The 18,779-nt window shown below is 41.2% G+C and overlaps 1 protein-coding gene across 3 annotated transcripts in view; it reads right to left on the bottom strand.

The window, feature by feature from the left end:
- Nucleotides 1-731: 731 nt before the first annotated feature.
- LOC139537450 (vacuole membrane protein 1-like) overlaps nt 732-18,779 on the bottom strand; it is a 376,416-nt gene continuing 358,368 nt past the window's right edge. For all 3 annotated transcript variants that reach the window (XM_071338748.1, XM_071338749.1, XM_071338747.1), the window contains 2 exons: nt 5,004-5,106; nt 732-3,670 (listed from right to left, as the gene is read on the bottom strand). In XM_071338748.1, the coding sequence (XP_071194849.1) occupies nt 3,527-3,670; nt 5,004-5,106 (247 nt within the window). In that variant the 3' untranslated portion in view covers nt 732-3,526. The remainder of the gene's footprint in view (nt 3,671-5,003; nt 5,107-18,779) is intronic.

The following is an 18,779-nucleotide window of genomic DNA, read 5'->3' on the forward strand; positions in this document are numbered from 1 at the left end:
TAAGAGGTTAACAGCTTCTACCTCCAAGCCATAAGACTGCTAAACAATTAATAAAATGGCCACCCGGACTATTTATATTGAACCCCCCCTTTGTTTTTACACTGCTGCTGCTTGCTGTTTATTATCTATGCATAGTCACTTTACCCCTACCTACATCTACAAATGACCTCGACTAACCTGTACCCCTGCACATTGACTCGGTACCGGTACCCCCGGAATATAGCCTCATTATTGTTATTTTATTGTGTTATTGTTATTGTGTTACTTTTTCTTAAATTTTTTACTTTAGTTTATTTAGTAAATATTTTCTTAACTCCATTTTCTTAAAACTACATTGTTGGATAAGGGCTTGTAAGTAAGCATTTCACGGTAAATTCTACACCTGTTTTATTCGGCGCATGTGACAAATAAAAATGGATTTGATTTGGAATAGTCGTTTTTCATTAACCATAATCAATCACATTTGTTACTGTAACCTCACAGCGCTGACATGATTTGCAATCTGAAAGTGATATGATGTAAATGTTTAAGGAAAAGAGCCGGTCTGTAACGTGATTGAATGTGAAACATAAGTAGATGAAATGTGAGAGAGAAGTCAATATACTCCCTGTCCCTCCCCAAGGCTGATATGTGAGTGTCTCTGAGGAACTCTCGGGCCAGTACTAATGGGTTGTGTGGCCACAGTCACGGCATATCACATGATTAAAAAATAATGAACAAAACCCAGTGACTTTATTTCAGTCCTTTATTTAAAGAGAAAACAGATAAAACAGGACATGCATACATACATCGAAAAGAATTCCGAAGTACAGACACCCACCATTACACAGACATTTACACATAGAAACGTAAACACACAGAGAAAGACACACACACGCAAAAATGGGGCTCCCTTATGGAACAAGATGTTCTAAAACTGCCAAGGAAAACATAAGTCATTTCTCAAAAGGTAAGTCATCCTGGTTCAGGAACACAAAAAGAACATGTACTGGTCAAGCTATGATTTCAGCTTTTTCTAAATACAAACCCTGAAGCAAAAACAAGAAAAAGCTGTACTAATAAAATGCAACGTTAGACAAAAAAAATCAGCTATTGAGCAATAGTGGAAAATGGAAAGAAGTGTGTGAGAGAAAAGAGAGAAGTGTAAAGTGGAAGGAGGAACTATCTCAGGTGAGGACTGTGTGTACCATAGCAAATACTGGCTGGCTGTCACAATGGAGTGTTGCAATAAGGTGTGTGCTTTCCTGATTCTCTGGAAATTCAAGGGGATTAAGACAAACTCCAGAAACACACACAAGCCCTTTTAACAGATATGCAATGATACATGCACACATGCACACATACACACACACACACCGATCGGACAAATTAACGGCAATACATTTTCATTTACAAACAGATATACATATATAACCACTTTAAAAGAAGTCAACAAAGAATATATCAATAAAAGAGTGAATAAACCAAACTTATGTCTAAAATATTTTGCAACAAAGGAACAATAACATCAGACCACACAGCTCAAAATGGGAACCGATGCTTCAACAATGACAACAACCACAGACGGACAAAGAGAAAACAGGATGCTGGTCAGATGAAAGAGCCCGAAATGTCAGACAGCCTACAGACTGTTGTCGCCTTGCAATGTAACAGCCAACACCAGTCTGATAAGCTATCTGACAGGCCGAGAGAGTGACGGACATGCCTGAGACACAAACACACACGTAATATGAGGAAAGAGGAGGAAAAAAATCCTTCCATTACTTACCCTGAGAGAGAGAGGCTGTATTTGAATGGGGTGATTATCAGAGCTGCAGCAGACTGGAGGGAGGCTGAGGCTCTGTGCGTTCAACAGTGCCTCTCTGTTTTGAATCTACTCGACTGATTCGTCTCCTGGCTCCGTCACTGGGGCAGTGCAGCGAGTTCATAGGAGGGTTCACTGGAGGTAACGCCACAGACCCTTTTCACTGCACTCGCTCTCTTTTTCTCTCCGCTCGCTCCCCCCCCTTTCCTGCCTGTCTGCCCGGAGCTCCCAAACCAACATACCAGGGCAACAGTACAAAAAAAATACAAAAATAATTCACAAGCAATTACGAAAAATAGGAATCTTGGATCACAAGCCAGCTGACGTTATCCAACAAGCATAAGACAGAAAAAAAGTAACATATTGATGACATAACATCATTTTAAGTGATGCCCTTCCTCCCAGAGGAATTGTGAACATGAGCTTGCGGAGCGTTCAAGCTTTACATGGGAGTTGAGAGAGTGCAGAGGAGTCTGCTGCATTAACACACACACTGTCTGAAACTCCCTCCACAGCCAGGCACTGAAGACAAAGGAATCACTTACCACAAGCTTCAAACCAGGCACAACCCCTAAAAGATCATATAAAGTAAACAGATACCACCAAACACGACTTGTGATCCGAATGAAAGGCTCTATAAGGAAGAGAGTTACAGAAGTGGCACAAACACAGATCTGATTCAATCCATCAGTGTGTCTGGTTGGTTGAGCAGCCCCAGGTCTGACTCATGTGCTCTCTTATTGGAAGTAGAAAATAACTCTAGACAAAGGGACCAGCAGAATGATTCATGGACGATTTATGAAGTCTGATCCAAAGGTGCTCACTCTGTGGAATTTTACAGCATAGAAATGACATCAATAGTAGTATAGGTACAGATAAAAATCAAGTGATTTAACTCCCTGTTTTGATTTATTCAGATCTATCTACATCAGACTTGTAGAAGTGAAGTTATGAAAATCATATATTATCATAGCTATATTTACAAGATGTGCAGTCCATGTACATTCCTTGTCTATCCCATTTCAGTTGAAAAAAAACACACAAAAAAAACACAAATCCTAAAAAATTAACTGGGAAAAAACAGATTAGGCCTTACATAACTTAAATAATATATAACATCAGTCCCTGCATTACAGTGCACTCACCAAATCATTTAAGTAAAATAAAACCGATCCAAGCCAAACATAATAATTTAAATAAACAGGCTCTATGATAAGACTATCAGTTCTAGTCGTGGAAGCTGGACCAAAGAGTACTTAAGGCCTCGCAGAGGAGAATCAGTGCCAGTAGCTGCTGACCCACCCACACACAGTCACTGTAGAGCTGCTCAATGAAATGGATGTCCTATCCATACAACACCACACCACATGGCCAAGCACCTACCTTATAGTGAACAACCACTGAGGAAGCAAAAAACTATGGGCCATCATCTCTATCAAAAAATCCTGGAAAGCAAATAAATTAAGTCCAAGTTCCATGTAAACGGATAACCTTCAGTATCACTACAGAAACAAAGAAAACGATTACTTCATACGGATGGATATCCATCGATCGATAACATGGACGCCCATACTTCGGATTATGGCGGTTTGTGTCTCATTGGAGATTATTGGAGACAGAGAAAAAAGAGGAGGATACAGCAAGTTTGTGCTGAGGGTTTTTTGACCGAGAGCCCAGAATGTGTGCTAGGCTAGCTGCTCTTCTCGCTTCTCAGTGTTGCCTTCACTTGGTTTTCCCCTCAGAGTACTTCTGCTGATGCTGGCGCTTGGCATAGCTCTGGGCCATGGAGTTGACGATGGAGCAGACAAAGAAACAAACCATGACCACGATCACCTTCTCAAAGCCCCACGACAGCCAGTTTTCATCCTGCAAGAAACGGAACAGAAACAGAAGGGCGAGACCCTGGTCACTCTGGAGTCAGCCTTCCCCACGTAGTCCCTAGCATCTACAGTCTCTGATGCTAAACTATAACCTATGTTCTATCTGAGTGGGATGAGATCTGCTCCCACATCCATGTGCAGGACAGAGAGAGATCAGTAGTAGTAAAAAGCAAACCCGCCAAACCTCCTCCCTTGCCCCCGGTGACCCCAACTGGCAGCCTCCGTTTCCCCAAAGTTAAATTGCCTCGCTTTTCTCCTGTAACTGCAGGAGGTTCAAGTTACAAGAAAAAAGGAACATTGTTCTAGAAACAGCCTTAATCTCTCGTTGTGCAACTCAAAGTCTCTCCTTTCCTTTTCTCTCTCTTTCTTACTAGCTCGCACATCGGATGAGGGGGGGAAAAAGAAAAAGGTTTGCAATGAATCATTTTGAGAGAGAGGGAGTGGGAGAGAGAAAGAGAGAGAGAAGGAGCGGGAGAGGGATACAGAGAGAGAAAGAAAGAGAAAAAGAGAGGGAGAGACATTTTTAAAAAGCTTTCAAAGAGATACGGCTCGAGCTACAACTGGCTCTTTTTGTTCCAGACAGCTTTTTTTTTATGGATTGTCAATGGCAGGGCAGGGGGGCCCCGCCCGCCCCCCAGTCATCACTAGCAGTGGGTTCAGGCGGGGCACTCTGTGACAAGGTGGAGTCACTGAACACTCACACACTCCCATCAACTCAGACTAAGCATGACTCAGCACACCTACTGCTAACACTGTTAAGTGCTAATCGTGCTACACTGCTAATAGTGCTATAGCCAGACCCTACACTGGCCCCCTCTCCCTTAGCCCCAGCCCCCTCCTAGCCTCCCCTCAGCCTGCCCAGCCCACCATGCACCCAATGAACCCTCTCCCTGTCACTCTAAACGCTGCCCAGAGGCCCTGAGAGGTACAATACTATTACATTGCTACTGCTGGACTACAGTATCATCTCCACTATATATATTCATCCCACTACTGTAATAGAAAGACTCAGGGAGAGATGGGAGGATTACAAATCTGAGAAAATAAAATTTAAAATAAAAGTGAAAAAGAGAGAAGAAAATGAGATTGAAAGGAAAGTGAATAATAAAAAAAGGAAATTACTGAAAGAGAGGGAGACAAAAAAGAGAGAGCGAGATAGAGAGAAGATAAAGAAAGAAAAGTGGAGGGAGTCTAAGAGAATGATAGAAAGAAAGTGAGGGAAACATTCTTTAGAGAGAGGGCCTCTCCATGAGGGAGGTAGTGAATAGAGGAAGGCAGTAGAGTATAGTAGAGGATGGGCCCCTGGATGAGGTACTTACGGCTGAGGTCCCCTCTCCCGCGTGGTGGTGCATCTTGGCTCTCTGGGCCTGCAAGTACTCCCTAAAGGGCTTCTGTAGAAAGGAGCCCAGCACTGGGACAGCACTGCCACACAGCCAACAGATAGAGGGAAAAAGAAGGGGAGGGAAGGAGGGAGGGTGGGTGGGATGGAGGCAAGGAGAGAGACAGAGGGGAGGGAGGAGGGGAACACAGAACACGTCACATCATTGTTACTCACCACCAAGCCAAGGGCAGCAACAAAGGGAGACATGCTGTCCTGCCTTCCTGCTCCCTTCCTCTCTCCCTGCTTCCCTCTTCCACACAGAGAGCGAGAGAGACTGTGCATTCAAACAGCTCATCCCCACAGACAGGAATTCAGAACAGACAAAAAAAAAAGAAACAGTGAAAAAGTACAGGATGTACTGAGAGCTACATATTCTAACACTTCAGCTTGTTTTAGAACAAAAAGAGAGAGAATAAAAAGAAAAGGGTAAAAAGTTGGCTTGTCCTCTAAGTCCACAGACACATACACACACACACACACATACTCCGGCTCTGGCAACCACACACACACTCTGGCACACATACACGCACACATCCGCAAACCCGTTCAACTCCCCTGCAGTGCTCCTCTCCTCTCTGCTGCAGCGAGCGAGGAGAAATGAATGACTTCTCAGAACTCTCACATTTATCACCAGCGGTTCCTGTAAGAACTGGTTTCAGCCAATTAATGAGGAAGTGAGTCGTGCCTGTGTCATCACTGGCTGAGAGAGGGGGAAGGCCCTGCCCTCTACCAGCCATAGGATGAGGAGGCTGCTGTAAGACAGCCCATATTAGGAAAACCCTTTACAAGATTCAGCCACCAACTACAAGCACACTACCACCCCCCACCTCTCTCTCTCTCTCTCACACACACACACACACACACGCGCGCACACGCACAGAAGAAAGGAAGAGGAACAGACAGAGAGCGGCAGAGAGAGAGAGCGGCAGAGAGAGAGAGAGAGAGAGAGAGAGAGAGAGAGAGAGAGAGAGAGAGAGAGAGAGAGAGAGAGAGAGAGAGAGAGAGAGAGAGAGAGAGAGAGAGAGAGGAGAGAGAGAGAGAGAATGCTCTGGAACAGAGAATGGCCCATCCCTAGTCAGGAGTTAGTGATTAATCACTAAACAAATACATACTAAAGACCTTACACTCTTTAGTGGCACAACTTTGTCAATTATAACCCATTACCAACATTGTTAAAAGCATTCCAACTCCTGATTATAAAGGTGAAAATTATACATCTGTAACGGTGGTGTGGGGATGGCATGTTCCAAGACACAACTCAAAGTGCAAACCGTATGTTCACAAAGGCTGTTGACTTCATAGGACCGATAAGTTTCTCTTTCAAACTCTTTAATTTACTTACTTCCCACACACTGAACATTTAAGTCATTTAGCAGATTTACATTTAAGTCATTTAGCAGACGCTCTTATCCAGAGCGACTTACAAATTGGAAAGTTCATACATATTCATCCTGGTCCCCCAGTGGGGAATGAACCCACAACCCTGGCGTTGCAAGCGCCATGCTCTACCAACTGAGCCACACGGGACCAACACGTGTGCGTGTTCTCTCTCACACACACACACACACACACACACACACACACACACACACACACACACACACACACACACACACACACACACACACACACACACACACACACACACACACACACACACACACACACACACACACACACACACACACACACACAAAATCTTCCCTCTCATTGTGTGAGAAAACAAGAGTTATCTCAGCCTGCTGTCACAGCAAGCATTTTCATTTGCATGAGTTTACAACAGTTACGTTTATTTTAATCATTAACCAAACACAGAGTTACGGATATCCTTGTCATGAATGGACAGAATAAAAAGACTGTAAGTGACAAAGAAAATCCTAGAGATGGATCATGCTCATCTGACCCAATAGAGAATGCACAAAAGAAGATCCAGAGGAAGATGAGTGGATTAAAGATTCATCCCCTCCACCCTTCATCCAACACATTCTACAGCACTTTTTACACACATATAAACCAAACCGCTTCCTAAATGCTAAATAGTACAACAATTCTGGTAATAACTTAACTCTAAGACAAATAAATAAATTCAAAATCAGATCAGATATTCAATTTCCGACTGACTGAAACGCAAACTGACAAGAACAAAGAGAGCAAGTCAGGGTTTGAGAAATGGCGGGCTCAATTCATGTCCTGTACGATGAGCAACACTGAGTCATGAGCCTGACACCAAAACTTAACAAGTTGACACAAACTCAAAGCTAACAGTCACAAATATGTTTTAATACCTCAGGGCTGTATCTGTGTGTCTTTATGTACATAAAACTGCCTGTTTTGAGCTTTTGGAACTATCACAAACTTTCTAGAACATTCTACAGACTGAACCTTCTGGACTTGTGTTGTACTATATCTTAAGTAAGTATCTTTAAAACCATATATTGTGCTGTATTTTTGTAAGAGGCACAGACAGTGATTGTAATGTATTTTTGTTCAAGGGGAATTGTAAATGTTACATTCAGACAATGTGAGTATGTGGAATCTGGAAAATATAGAATTTCTGAAGGTATGCATTCAAATATATGTGATTAAAAAAATGAAAAAATGTGATTGGTCATTATTGTAGTAGATTTACTCTCTGTGAGTTTTTAAATGAAATGTTTTCTCTTAAATTATTTTTGTAACCACACCCTGAGTTTGCTGGCTCTTTAATCATAAGAGGGAGAACGTGGTAGTAGCCGTATTTCAGTAAAAGTCTAATAAAATAGTGCTATTCAGTAAACAATACATTCCTGTTATTTGCTTAACAGCTACTGAACAAACCTTGTAACCACCATGTTTGTTGAAATCATGTGGTTTACAATACTAGAACATAAAGATATATACTATAGAGCAACAGTGTGGGTGTTATAGGGTGGGTGGGTGGAGAATAATTATAATTCAATGCAAACAAGAAAAACCTAGATAACCAAATTGACACTTTTAGAATTAGCCTAACAATCAAATATAAAAAGAGGATTTCTCTATTAAAGAGGAATATGGCTTATCTAGTTCCCGTAATCAGTCACAATTGATCCATATAGATTCTATCTAAAATAACGCCACTTGATTTCAAAATAAAATGTCTCTCGTAATGAACAACAAGCAGACATAAGTATCAGCAACAGAACAAAAACATATCACACATTTAAATGATAGATTTGAATCACGTCATGCATTTACTCTATAATCCTAAATCTATTAAAAGCATGAATCTAATACAAATAACTCAGGAAATTAACATAAGCAAAATATAAAATCAACCACAAATTCTACAATCAATAGTAGTCTATTTCTTGACTGCCTTCTACCTTTAGAAAACTCTAAAACCAATGGTCAAAAACATGATTTTAGTACTTCAGGACTCTATCTTTATGATTTTGTGATACAGTATCTGGAACTTTTGCAAAATAATACTTTTCTGAAAATGTTTTTTTCTATAAAATCCCTATCAAATATATTTTTACACATCAGTGTATGAAATATTCACCAATTTCTAAAATCAGTTTGTTTTTGCATGTTGGTGAAAAGATGCTATTGATTTAACTATTGTTGAACAAATGCTACATTTAATTCTAAATGTCATTTTTCACATTGAATGAGATAATTCTATTTTCAATAAACCATAACAAGGGAGTCCAAATTGCAGTAATATTATGTAATCCAACGGGAGAGAAAACATTGCAATGTTTCCGACGGGAGACAAAACGATTCAAATGTGCCGTTAAAAAAATATATCAACATCAAACACAAAACATAGCATACATTTTGTCTCCACATTTATTCAGATAATTTGAACTATTACTGAATTAAGAAAACTCAAACATGTACTAGATCAGACAGGTCTTCATTCAGTGACTCACAATATACCAGAGCCTACATAACTACATCTGACAAAAAGATTCAAACTGAAGCTACATATAAAGTCCTACAATAATCTACAAATGCATAATAAAGCCCAATTATATGCGATCAAAAGCTAAGATAGAGAGCTAAGATAAATAAATCAATGTTGTTTCTGTTAGATTTAAGGTTAGATTTAATCAATATGCAACATTGAGGGCAAATATATGGCGTCATTGACCAGAAGAGGTGGTATGTTTGGACTACAGAGCCCACGCTAAAAAAACTATCTGGACATAACATGGGAGCAGCAGCTATTTGATGATGCCAGGTAGGACACAGAGGGGGACTTTAAGACTTGTAATGCATCACTGACCTAACAGATAACTTTTGCAGCAAACTATCAGTGGACACTTACTTTTTACATTGATATACTAGATCAGCTGCTGTGCCACATTTGGGTGTACTAACTCTCTTGTTAACTCTATGAAGCCTGTATTGATCCATTTAAATGAAGTGATATATAGATTCATGCAGGGAGGACCTTATCAAGCAGATGATGAGTCTCATTTCTCCTCACCCTGTGAGCTCACATCTCAGGTCAGTGGTGGGAACTGAGAACTGACAGATCTATGGGAGGTATAGGTATCACCACACACACTGACACACACACTGAAACATACAACAACTGAAGCAAACATGCATGCACACACAGTGACAGACATACACACACACACTCCATACGCTGACTGTCAAACGGTCAAATCGACAGTGTTCTATCTAAAGATGGGGGAGACGAGAGGCTGTGACTGAAGCAGGTAAGAGATAGTGCCTAGGCCATACTTAGAAGAATAGAAATTACTAGTACCTAATGCATTTTGATATGTAAGAAACGAGCAGTGCCAAATCAGATAACCATGGTTTCATTTAGCCCGTCAGCGATTTGAGCTCCCTGTCTGGCTGTGAAGGTCTATTTGCCTACCCACTCACAGCCAAGTCACATCAAGGAGGAAAAATCTACTTATTGATAAATAACCAGGGAGGAGTAGAATGTTCAGGTGCTGAGCCATGTTCTTAACATCTCACAAGGAGACTTGCTTCCTTAACGAAACCACCACCAATACATCCTCCTCCTACATAGAGGACAAAACATTAAAGAGTTCATTTGTGACCGTCAACAATGGGCAATTTTTTTTACGAGCTATCATTTCCTTCTGTCACGTATATTATATTCCCATTTTTTTGGTGCGTTCATTTCCTTGAGACCAAATTCTACAGAACATGATTCAGAGGTAACCTATGACCCCTGGCCCCTTGTGAAGCTGCCTGACACACACACACACACACACACACACACACACACACACACACACACACACACACACACACACACACACACACACACACACACACACACACACACACACACACACACACACACACACACAACTTTCTCTCTCTCTCTCTCACACACACACGACCACAAGCAGCCACAATACACACATGAAAACTAGTGGCACAATCATAAATACCCCCACACACACACCCAACCCAGGGGCAGGACATGACAGCGATAGAGAACAATTCTCACATGACAGCGAGCACAGCTAGCTAACCCCTGGCCAGGTCCAACTGGTTACAACATCACAACAAAGAGCTTAGGCAACCGTTAGTGTTACTCAACACAACACCGTCAGGGCCCAAGTTCACATCAAACATAACACTTCTGCCAGTACAACCAGATACAGCCAGAAACTCAGGCTTGGTGTTAATGGCATTGTGTCTGTCTGACCTGAGACAATGAAACCTGGAAGTCTTTGTCACAACTATGAATATGTATGATTAAACCACTCATCTAAAAGGTTTCCATCTAATTTTACAATTATAATATTTCAATGTACAGTTTGTTCAAGATTTAACACAAACTGTAGAATTGTTGTTATCTGGTAATAATAATGGCATCAGGGCAGGTGCTCCTACTTTTCTACTGCTCCTATAGCCAAATTGTCCACGATGTGTTTTACATAGGCCTTCATTTTCTACGAAAACACACTGACTCATCACACATTGTAGGCTAAGCCAGGGAGAACCAAAGATGAAAGGGAGTTGGTTAAGTATCTCTGCTACAACCACTACTAGACTAGATGAATCAGCTAGTTAGCTAGGCTATGCTGTCAAAACAAGCTAGTCTTTACTGCAGTTGGCCCCTTCACCCCTGTGCCTGACAATGAGACAACAAACGCTAACAACTCCAAAGTAACCTTCTACTGGCAATATTAATTTCTCCGCTCGGCGCCGGTGGGTACTTCATGCAGCAACGCACCACCGTGCTCGCGGGGGACTATTTTTCAAGATTATCTCCTTTGATAGACAATTCGTTGCATTTACAGTTACAAGAGAAAAAAGAGAGAAAACATTTGTAATGTGCTTTAAAAAACAACACCAATCAAAAGGGCAGGTGCTTCAGCACACCTAGGACTCTATATGTGCACATGCCTGCATGTAATAATGGCCCATGTAGGCAAACAATAATCCCCGATAATGATTTGTGAAGAGTGTAAAAAAAGTTAGTTGAGTTACGGTGAAAAAATACGGTGAAAAAAATGTATGTGTGACTCCATGTCTCAGTGTGTCAGTCTGATCTGGTCCCGTTGAATCAGGCTCTTTCCCAATGACTTCATCACTAAGGCATGGAGCCCGCTCCTGGATGGAGATCCCCCTAGTACTACCCAGCCAGTGTGTTTATCACAACTCTGCCTGCTTCCCTCTCAACTATCTGTGGCAGACACACACACACACACCACACACACACACACACAATCTCTTTCACAGACATACTCTCAGACAAATTCACAGAAAGGAGGGAGCACTAAACAATGAAGGGAGGGAGGGAAGAAGGGATGAGATCATTTCTTTTTTGGAAATGACTTATCAGCACGGGTCTGCAGGGAGGGACTGCCAGCTAAACACACTGTCTGCCCCCAGGGGTGCCCACTGCCAGGAAACAAGGAGCACCAATTATATATAGCACTCTGTTATTCCTGTCACCTCACATGCACGTAGTCCTATAAAACAGCCCCCAACAACCCACCAACAACCACCCGGGTCTGGGCCTATGAGTGGCTGAGGAGGTGTGATGAGGTGAGAGGTCTGTGTCACTCAGTGACTGTGCTGCTGGCCTTTCCAGAGGTAGGGTGTGGGGAATGGGATGGTTGACTGACTCACAGAGGGATAGAGACAGCCATGACTAGCCTGGCCAGGATTCCAAGTTGGAACGCAGGAGAGGCCAAGAGGAGGGGAGCAGGGGGTATGGGAGAAAGCTAGAACCAGAGTCTGCCTGGGCAGATCTGATCCCATTGATCAATTTATTTTTTTAAATGTTTTATTTCACCTTTATTTAACCAGGTATCGATGGCCACATTACTGAGTCAGAGACACTCCACATAGGTTGAATATCTCCCATGCTATATTTATTGTTGCAAAATCGTCACGCCATTTCTGGACCATTGTCAACAAACTAATTATGTAAGTAACAAATCTATGACTGACCAATGCAGAATGTGTGGCTTATAGAGTATGCAGTGAATAATGGGTGGCTGTGTACGTGCGGCTCATATAATACATTCACCTTGTTGATCATCTACTTTGACATTCCACAGATCACCACATAGGTTACTATGGAGCTGGAGAAACCCACAGGCTGCAAGACAGTCTTTCGCTCTAAAATTGTGTACAATATGTTCTACTTTCATTACATGCATAAAAAATAACAACACATTAACAAATAGCAACCATTTAAGATAAATATATTATTCTTACTCAATTCTAATATTTTTATTGTCAGACCTCGGAACAAGGGAGAGAAAGTGCTTCAGCGGTGAATCATGAGGAGTTTTTCAGTCTCCCCTTTGAGCACAGTAATAGTCTCAGGTTTGTGGCTAGGTTGTGCATACGCTTTGGGCAGGATGTGTCTGTCTGTCTGTCTAATGTACAGACAGCCAGTGAAAGTACTGTTCAAGACCTACTTTGTTGACCTTGCCCCTTTCTAACACTACAACGATACAAAATAGCAATTGTCTATTGCTAGTTCCAGTGCTTTACAACCACTGTTACTGCCTGAGGTGAAAGATTATTCAGAAAGTATTCTTCAGAGAGTATTCTTCAGAGAGTATTCTTCAGAGAGTATTCTTCAGAAAGTATTCTCCAGAAAGTATTCAGAACCCTTGACTTTTTCCACATTTTGTTGTGTTACAGCCTGAATTTAAAATGGATTACATTGAGAGTGTGTGTCACTGGCCTACACACAATACCCTATAATGTCAAAGTGGAATTATGTTAAAAATATATATTTTTACAAATTAAAAATGAAAAGCTGGAATGTTTTGAGTCAATAAGTATTCAACCCCTTTGTTATGGCAAGCCTAAATACATTCAGGAGTAAAAATATGCTTAACAGAAGTTGTGTTAAATAATAATAGTGTTTAACATGATTTTTGAATGACTACCTCATCTCTGTGCCCCACACATACAATTATCTGTAAGGTCCCTCAATCGAGCAGTGAATTTTAAACACAGATTCTACCACAAAGACCAGCAAGGTTTTCCAATGCCTCACAAAGAAGCGCACCTATTGGTAGATGGGCAAAAATAAAAATAAAAGCAGACATTGAATATCCCTTTGAGCATGGTGCAGTTCTTAATTACACTTTGGAGGGTGTATCAATACACCCAGTCACTACAAAGATACAGGCGTCCTTCCTAACTCAGTTGTCGGAGAGGAAGGAAACAGTTTAAGGATTTCACCATGAGGCCAATGGTGACTTTAAAACAGTTAGAGAGTTTAATGACTGTGATAGGAGAAAACTGAGGATGGATCAACAACATTGTAGTTACTCCACAATACCAACCTAAATAACAGAGTGAAAAGAAGGAAGCCTGTAAAGAATAAAATGCATCCTGTTTGCAATAAGGCAACTGCAAAAAATGTGGCACAGAAATTAATTGTAATTTTTGTCCTGAATACAGATATGTTTGGGGCAAATCCAACACAACACATCACTGAGTACCACTCTCTATATATTTTCAAGCATGGTGGTGGCTGCATGAATACTTGTCATCGGCAAGGACTAGGGAGTTTTTTAGGATAAAAAGAAACGTAATAAACCTAAGCACAGGCAAAATCCTGGAGGAAAACCTGGTTCAGTCTGCTATCCAACAGACTGGGAGACAAATACCTAAAGCACAAGGCCAAATATACACTAGAGTTGCTTACAAAGATGACATTGAATGTTCCTGAGTGGCCTAGTTACAGTTTTGACTTAAATCGGCTTGTAAATCTATGGCAAGACATGAAAATGGCTGTCTAGCAATGATCAACAACCAACTTGACAGAGCTTGAAGAATTATGTGCAAATACTGTACCATCCAGGTGTGCAAAGCTCTTAGAGACTTACCCAGAAACACTCACAGCTGTAATTGAAGGTGCCAAAGGTGATTCTAACATGAATGACTCAGGGGTGTGAATACTTCTGTATTTAATTTTCAATCAATTTGCTAACATTTCTAGAAACATGTTTTCACTTTGCCATTATGAGGTATTGTGTGTAGATGGGGGAGAAAAAATGTAATCACAACAAAATGTGGAATAAGTCAAGGTGTATGAATACTTTCTGAAGGCACTGTGTGGTCAATCAAAACATGAAATAAGAGTAACTAAATTTTGATTCTCAATATAAATAACCTCACATGTTCCTTTAAAAAAAACATTTAAAACCATTAGATGAAGACCATGGATAAAAATGTATGTGAAGCTCTGATAATTGCAAAATCACCTATTAGTACTATCAAGTTAAACATTCTTCCAATCATTTATAACAAGTCTAATCAAGTATATCACCTCTCTCTTCAAACACAAATTGATAAAAGGGTGTTAGAGGTACAAGAGTAAACAGTTGTTATTCAGTCTCTTTGTATGGAGAAATTAGCTGTAAATAATCCCTATTTAGATACAAACCCCTACTAAAACACACCCTTTGACTCATTAGCTTGGCTGTCATTGTTCTAATATAACTGCTCTGTTTGTGTTCATGTTGAATGACTTGCCTTGGAGCAACATCCTGCCCTGCCGTGTGTTTTGGTAACAGACAGACAGCGCTGTAAAGCAGGCCTGTGACTCAGGACGCAGGGTGAACAGAGGTGGACTGGACGGCTCTTTGATGACTTGTCCTCCATCTCTGGGGAGAGGTGCTCATACCGCACTTCATATAGCATCATCAGCTTCATACAGACAGAGCATCACTATACACAACAACAAACCACAGGCTGATACTAACCTATCCAAAACACTCACATCATGTTGACTAAAATCAAACAGGAATTGTGTCGTTATATCAAGACATAATAGATTTGTTGTTTGTTGCTAATTTAATCAATGATGCTGTACAAATGAAAAATACTTGGGGGAACAGGAGACAAAAACAAATGAATCAGGGATGAATAAAGCAGGAAGTAGCGTGCCGTGCAATGATGATCACGCCAAACTTAAGGGCAACGACACATGACACCGGACCCAGTGCATTGATCTGACCCCCTACTTCACCCCCATCTCCCCCGCTCGTACTCATCTGTACCATAAACACACACAGAGAACAGAACACAGAGTACCAACCCCTTCACAGGCCTTCAATGTGATAATGACCACATACAGTACCAGCCAAAAGTTTGGGAACACCTACTAATTCAAGGGTTATTCTTTATTTTTACTATTTTCTACAAGGCAAAGGATGGCTACTTTCAAGAATCGAAAATATAAAATACATTTTGATTTTTTTAACACACTCTTGCAAGAATATGGACTTGGTCTTTCACCAAATAGGGTTATCTTCTGTAAACCACCCTACCTTGTCACAACACAACTGATTGTCTCAAACACATTAAGAAGGAAATAAATTTCACAAATTAACTTTTAACAAGGCACACCTGTTAATTGAAATGAATTCCAGGTGACAACCTCATGAAGTTGGTTGAGAGAATGCCAAGAGTGTGCAAAGCTTTCATCAAGGCAAAGGGTGGCTACTTTGAAGAATCTCAAATATAAAATACATTTTGATTTGTTTAACACTTTTTTGGTCACTACATGATTCCATATGTGTTATTTGATAGTTTTGATGTCTTCACTATTATTCTACAATGTAAAAAATAGTAAAAATAAAGAAAAACCCTGGAATGAGTAGGTGTGTCCAAACTTTTGACTGGTACTGTATGCATATCACCTATATCATACTTTCCTACTGACCTCTTGCCAAGTCGCCCTTGCAAAAGTGGTTGTCTAACCTCAAGTGTCTTTACTGTTAAATAAAAGTTAAATAAATAAATACAAATATCACGTATAACTCTCATTTACTATTGTAAGTTCTTATGTATTTCTCAAACTCTCTCCGATTGAGAGAAATCTGTTTTTTGAGGGAGCCAAGCGCTGTAATCATAAGAAGAGGAGATGAGTAAAGGGGCTCCCCGTTGTGACTTGCATTAAACTTAACGACTCTGTTATAAAAACCGTCAACCCCAATCTGGCCCTCCATCACTCTCTCCTCCGCTCTGACCCCTCTCTCCTGTCCTCCTAAATGAGAAATCCGACTGTATTTCCCCCTAGAGAGGCCTGGCCCGGCCTGCCACTATAGGCTTGATAAATGCCATCTTTATGAGGGCTTTTCAGGTGATCCGTCCCTCCCAGCCTTCGTTCTCAGCAGCCAGTGACTAACAACTAACAACATAAGGGGGGAAATCATGTGGTCTGCCCTGTCGGACCTCCCTGCAAAAAAACACCCCCACCACCCAGCCCTACCCAAAACCCTCAAACAACCCTCACCCTTCCTGCCAATTGCGTTAATAGGAAGAATTTGCTCATATTTCTCAATGAGGGTCTGGCTATTTATAAGGACCAGTGAGGTGCATTCCATAACCCTGGAATAAACATGAAGGGGTTCCACTCAAAGCCATTCATTTAACTTTGATTTGATTTTGGAATTGCTAATAGAATCTTGTGAGAGGTGAGGAGTCACCATAATCATCCAAACTTAACCTACATTTAATTCATCTCCTAGGCCTAAAGTTCACCTTCATTTAGAACAATTACTTACTTAGCATTATTTAGTAAATTCCTGATAGAATATCTGAGGAAATTTGGATAATTCTCTGTCAGATCTTTATAACTGGTCAGTTACTGATACAAACACAATTAGCCCAGGCACACATCACTCTCTCTCACTCTCTCTCGCTCTCTCTCTCTCTCGCTCTCCCTCTGCATCCTCCAAGCCCTCCCTATGAGCAGGGCTCAGTGCACCCTGGTCTCAATGGGTTCCCCTGATTAAATAAAAGTTCAATTTAAAAAAGGCTCACAGGGTTAAGCTTACTGTAGTTTAGTGTTAGTTGGTCTGGGAGGCAGGGAGTCAAGGAGCAGGAAAGGCCATCTGCATGGACATTGTGCTGATAATGTGCTCCACACTAAGAGATGGACTCACATGGAAATTGATACCTTCTCATGGAGAGGATCCCTTTTTCCCATTCTCTATCCCTGCCATTCATAGGGAGACCCCAGTCAGCCTGGTTTTCACCACACCAGCCCCTGCATCTCAATGGACCCCTCACCAATAATCCCCTCCATTGACACAGGATCTGAGGGATTACTGAATTACAATACATGTTACAGTGGCTGATTGACCGCAGTAGATGGGCTTCAATCAAAGTGATTGAATATCATCCAGGGAATTCCCATGCTGCTTTCAAGATCTAAAAACACTAAGTACAATATAGTTACAGTAAGTGGGAAAAATGCTACAAAATAACACCCACCCACCCACACACACACACACCCACACACACACACACACACACACACACACACACACACACACACACACACACACACACACACACACACACACACACACACACACACACACACACACACACACACACTGAATCAGTGTCTGAAACTATACAATATAATCATCATCATCAAGAACCCTTCATTCCCACATGTCATCTCATGTGATCTGGCTGTTGTGTTGAATAGCTGGCATAGCCAGTCTCACCACTACTCCAGCTGAAATGCACAGCCGTACTGCTAGGCAGATGACACACAGCTCTATTTACCAATCAGACCCAGGGACCAAGCTAAGGTAGCTACCCTTCACAAGTGTCTTGCTGAGATCAAATGTTGGATGTCTGACAAATTTCTCCAGCTCAATGATAGGAAATCAGAGGTTGTTTTATTTGGCCCCCACCTTGCTTGAACCCAGATTGTAGATAACCTTGGTAATTTGTCCACCAATGTAAAGCTTACGTCCATAAGCCTTGGCGTTTTCTTTGACCCTGACCTAAACCTCGAGCTGCATGTAAAAAAGGTTGTCCAGTCCTGCTTTTATCATCTAAGAAATATAGTTAAAGTCAAGTATTTTATTTCAGTCACTGATCTGGAGAAAGTTATACATGCTTTATTTCCTCACACCTATATTACTGTAACTCAGTCAGAAATCACTCCATCTATAGTAAGTTCAAAATGCAGCTTGGCTTTTAACAGGCACCCGAAAATGTAACCATGACACCTATTTCAGCTTCTCCACACTGGCTACAAGTCACTTTTAGAATACATTTTATGAATCACGTTTATGGCTAGGCTTGGTTTAGACCCATCCTATATCTCAGATCCTTTATCTCCCTATGAGCCAGGACGCAGCCAGAGATCCTCTGGCAGGGCGCTGTGGACCATTCTAGGTTGGAGATCAGGCTGCTTCTCTTTCTTCTCCATTTCTCCTTCCTCCTGTCTTTGTTTCTTTGA

This window comes from Salvelinus alpinus, chromosome 13, assembly GCF_045679555.1.
Source record: "Salvelinus alpinus chromosome 13, SLU_Salpinus.1, whole genome shotgun sequence".
Classification (NCBI taxonomy): Eukaryota; Metazoa; Chordata; class Actinopteri; order Salmoniformes; family Salmonidae; genus Salvelinus; species Salvelinus alpinus.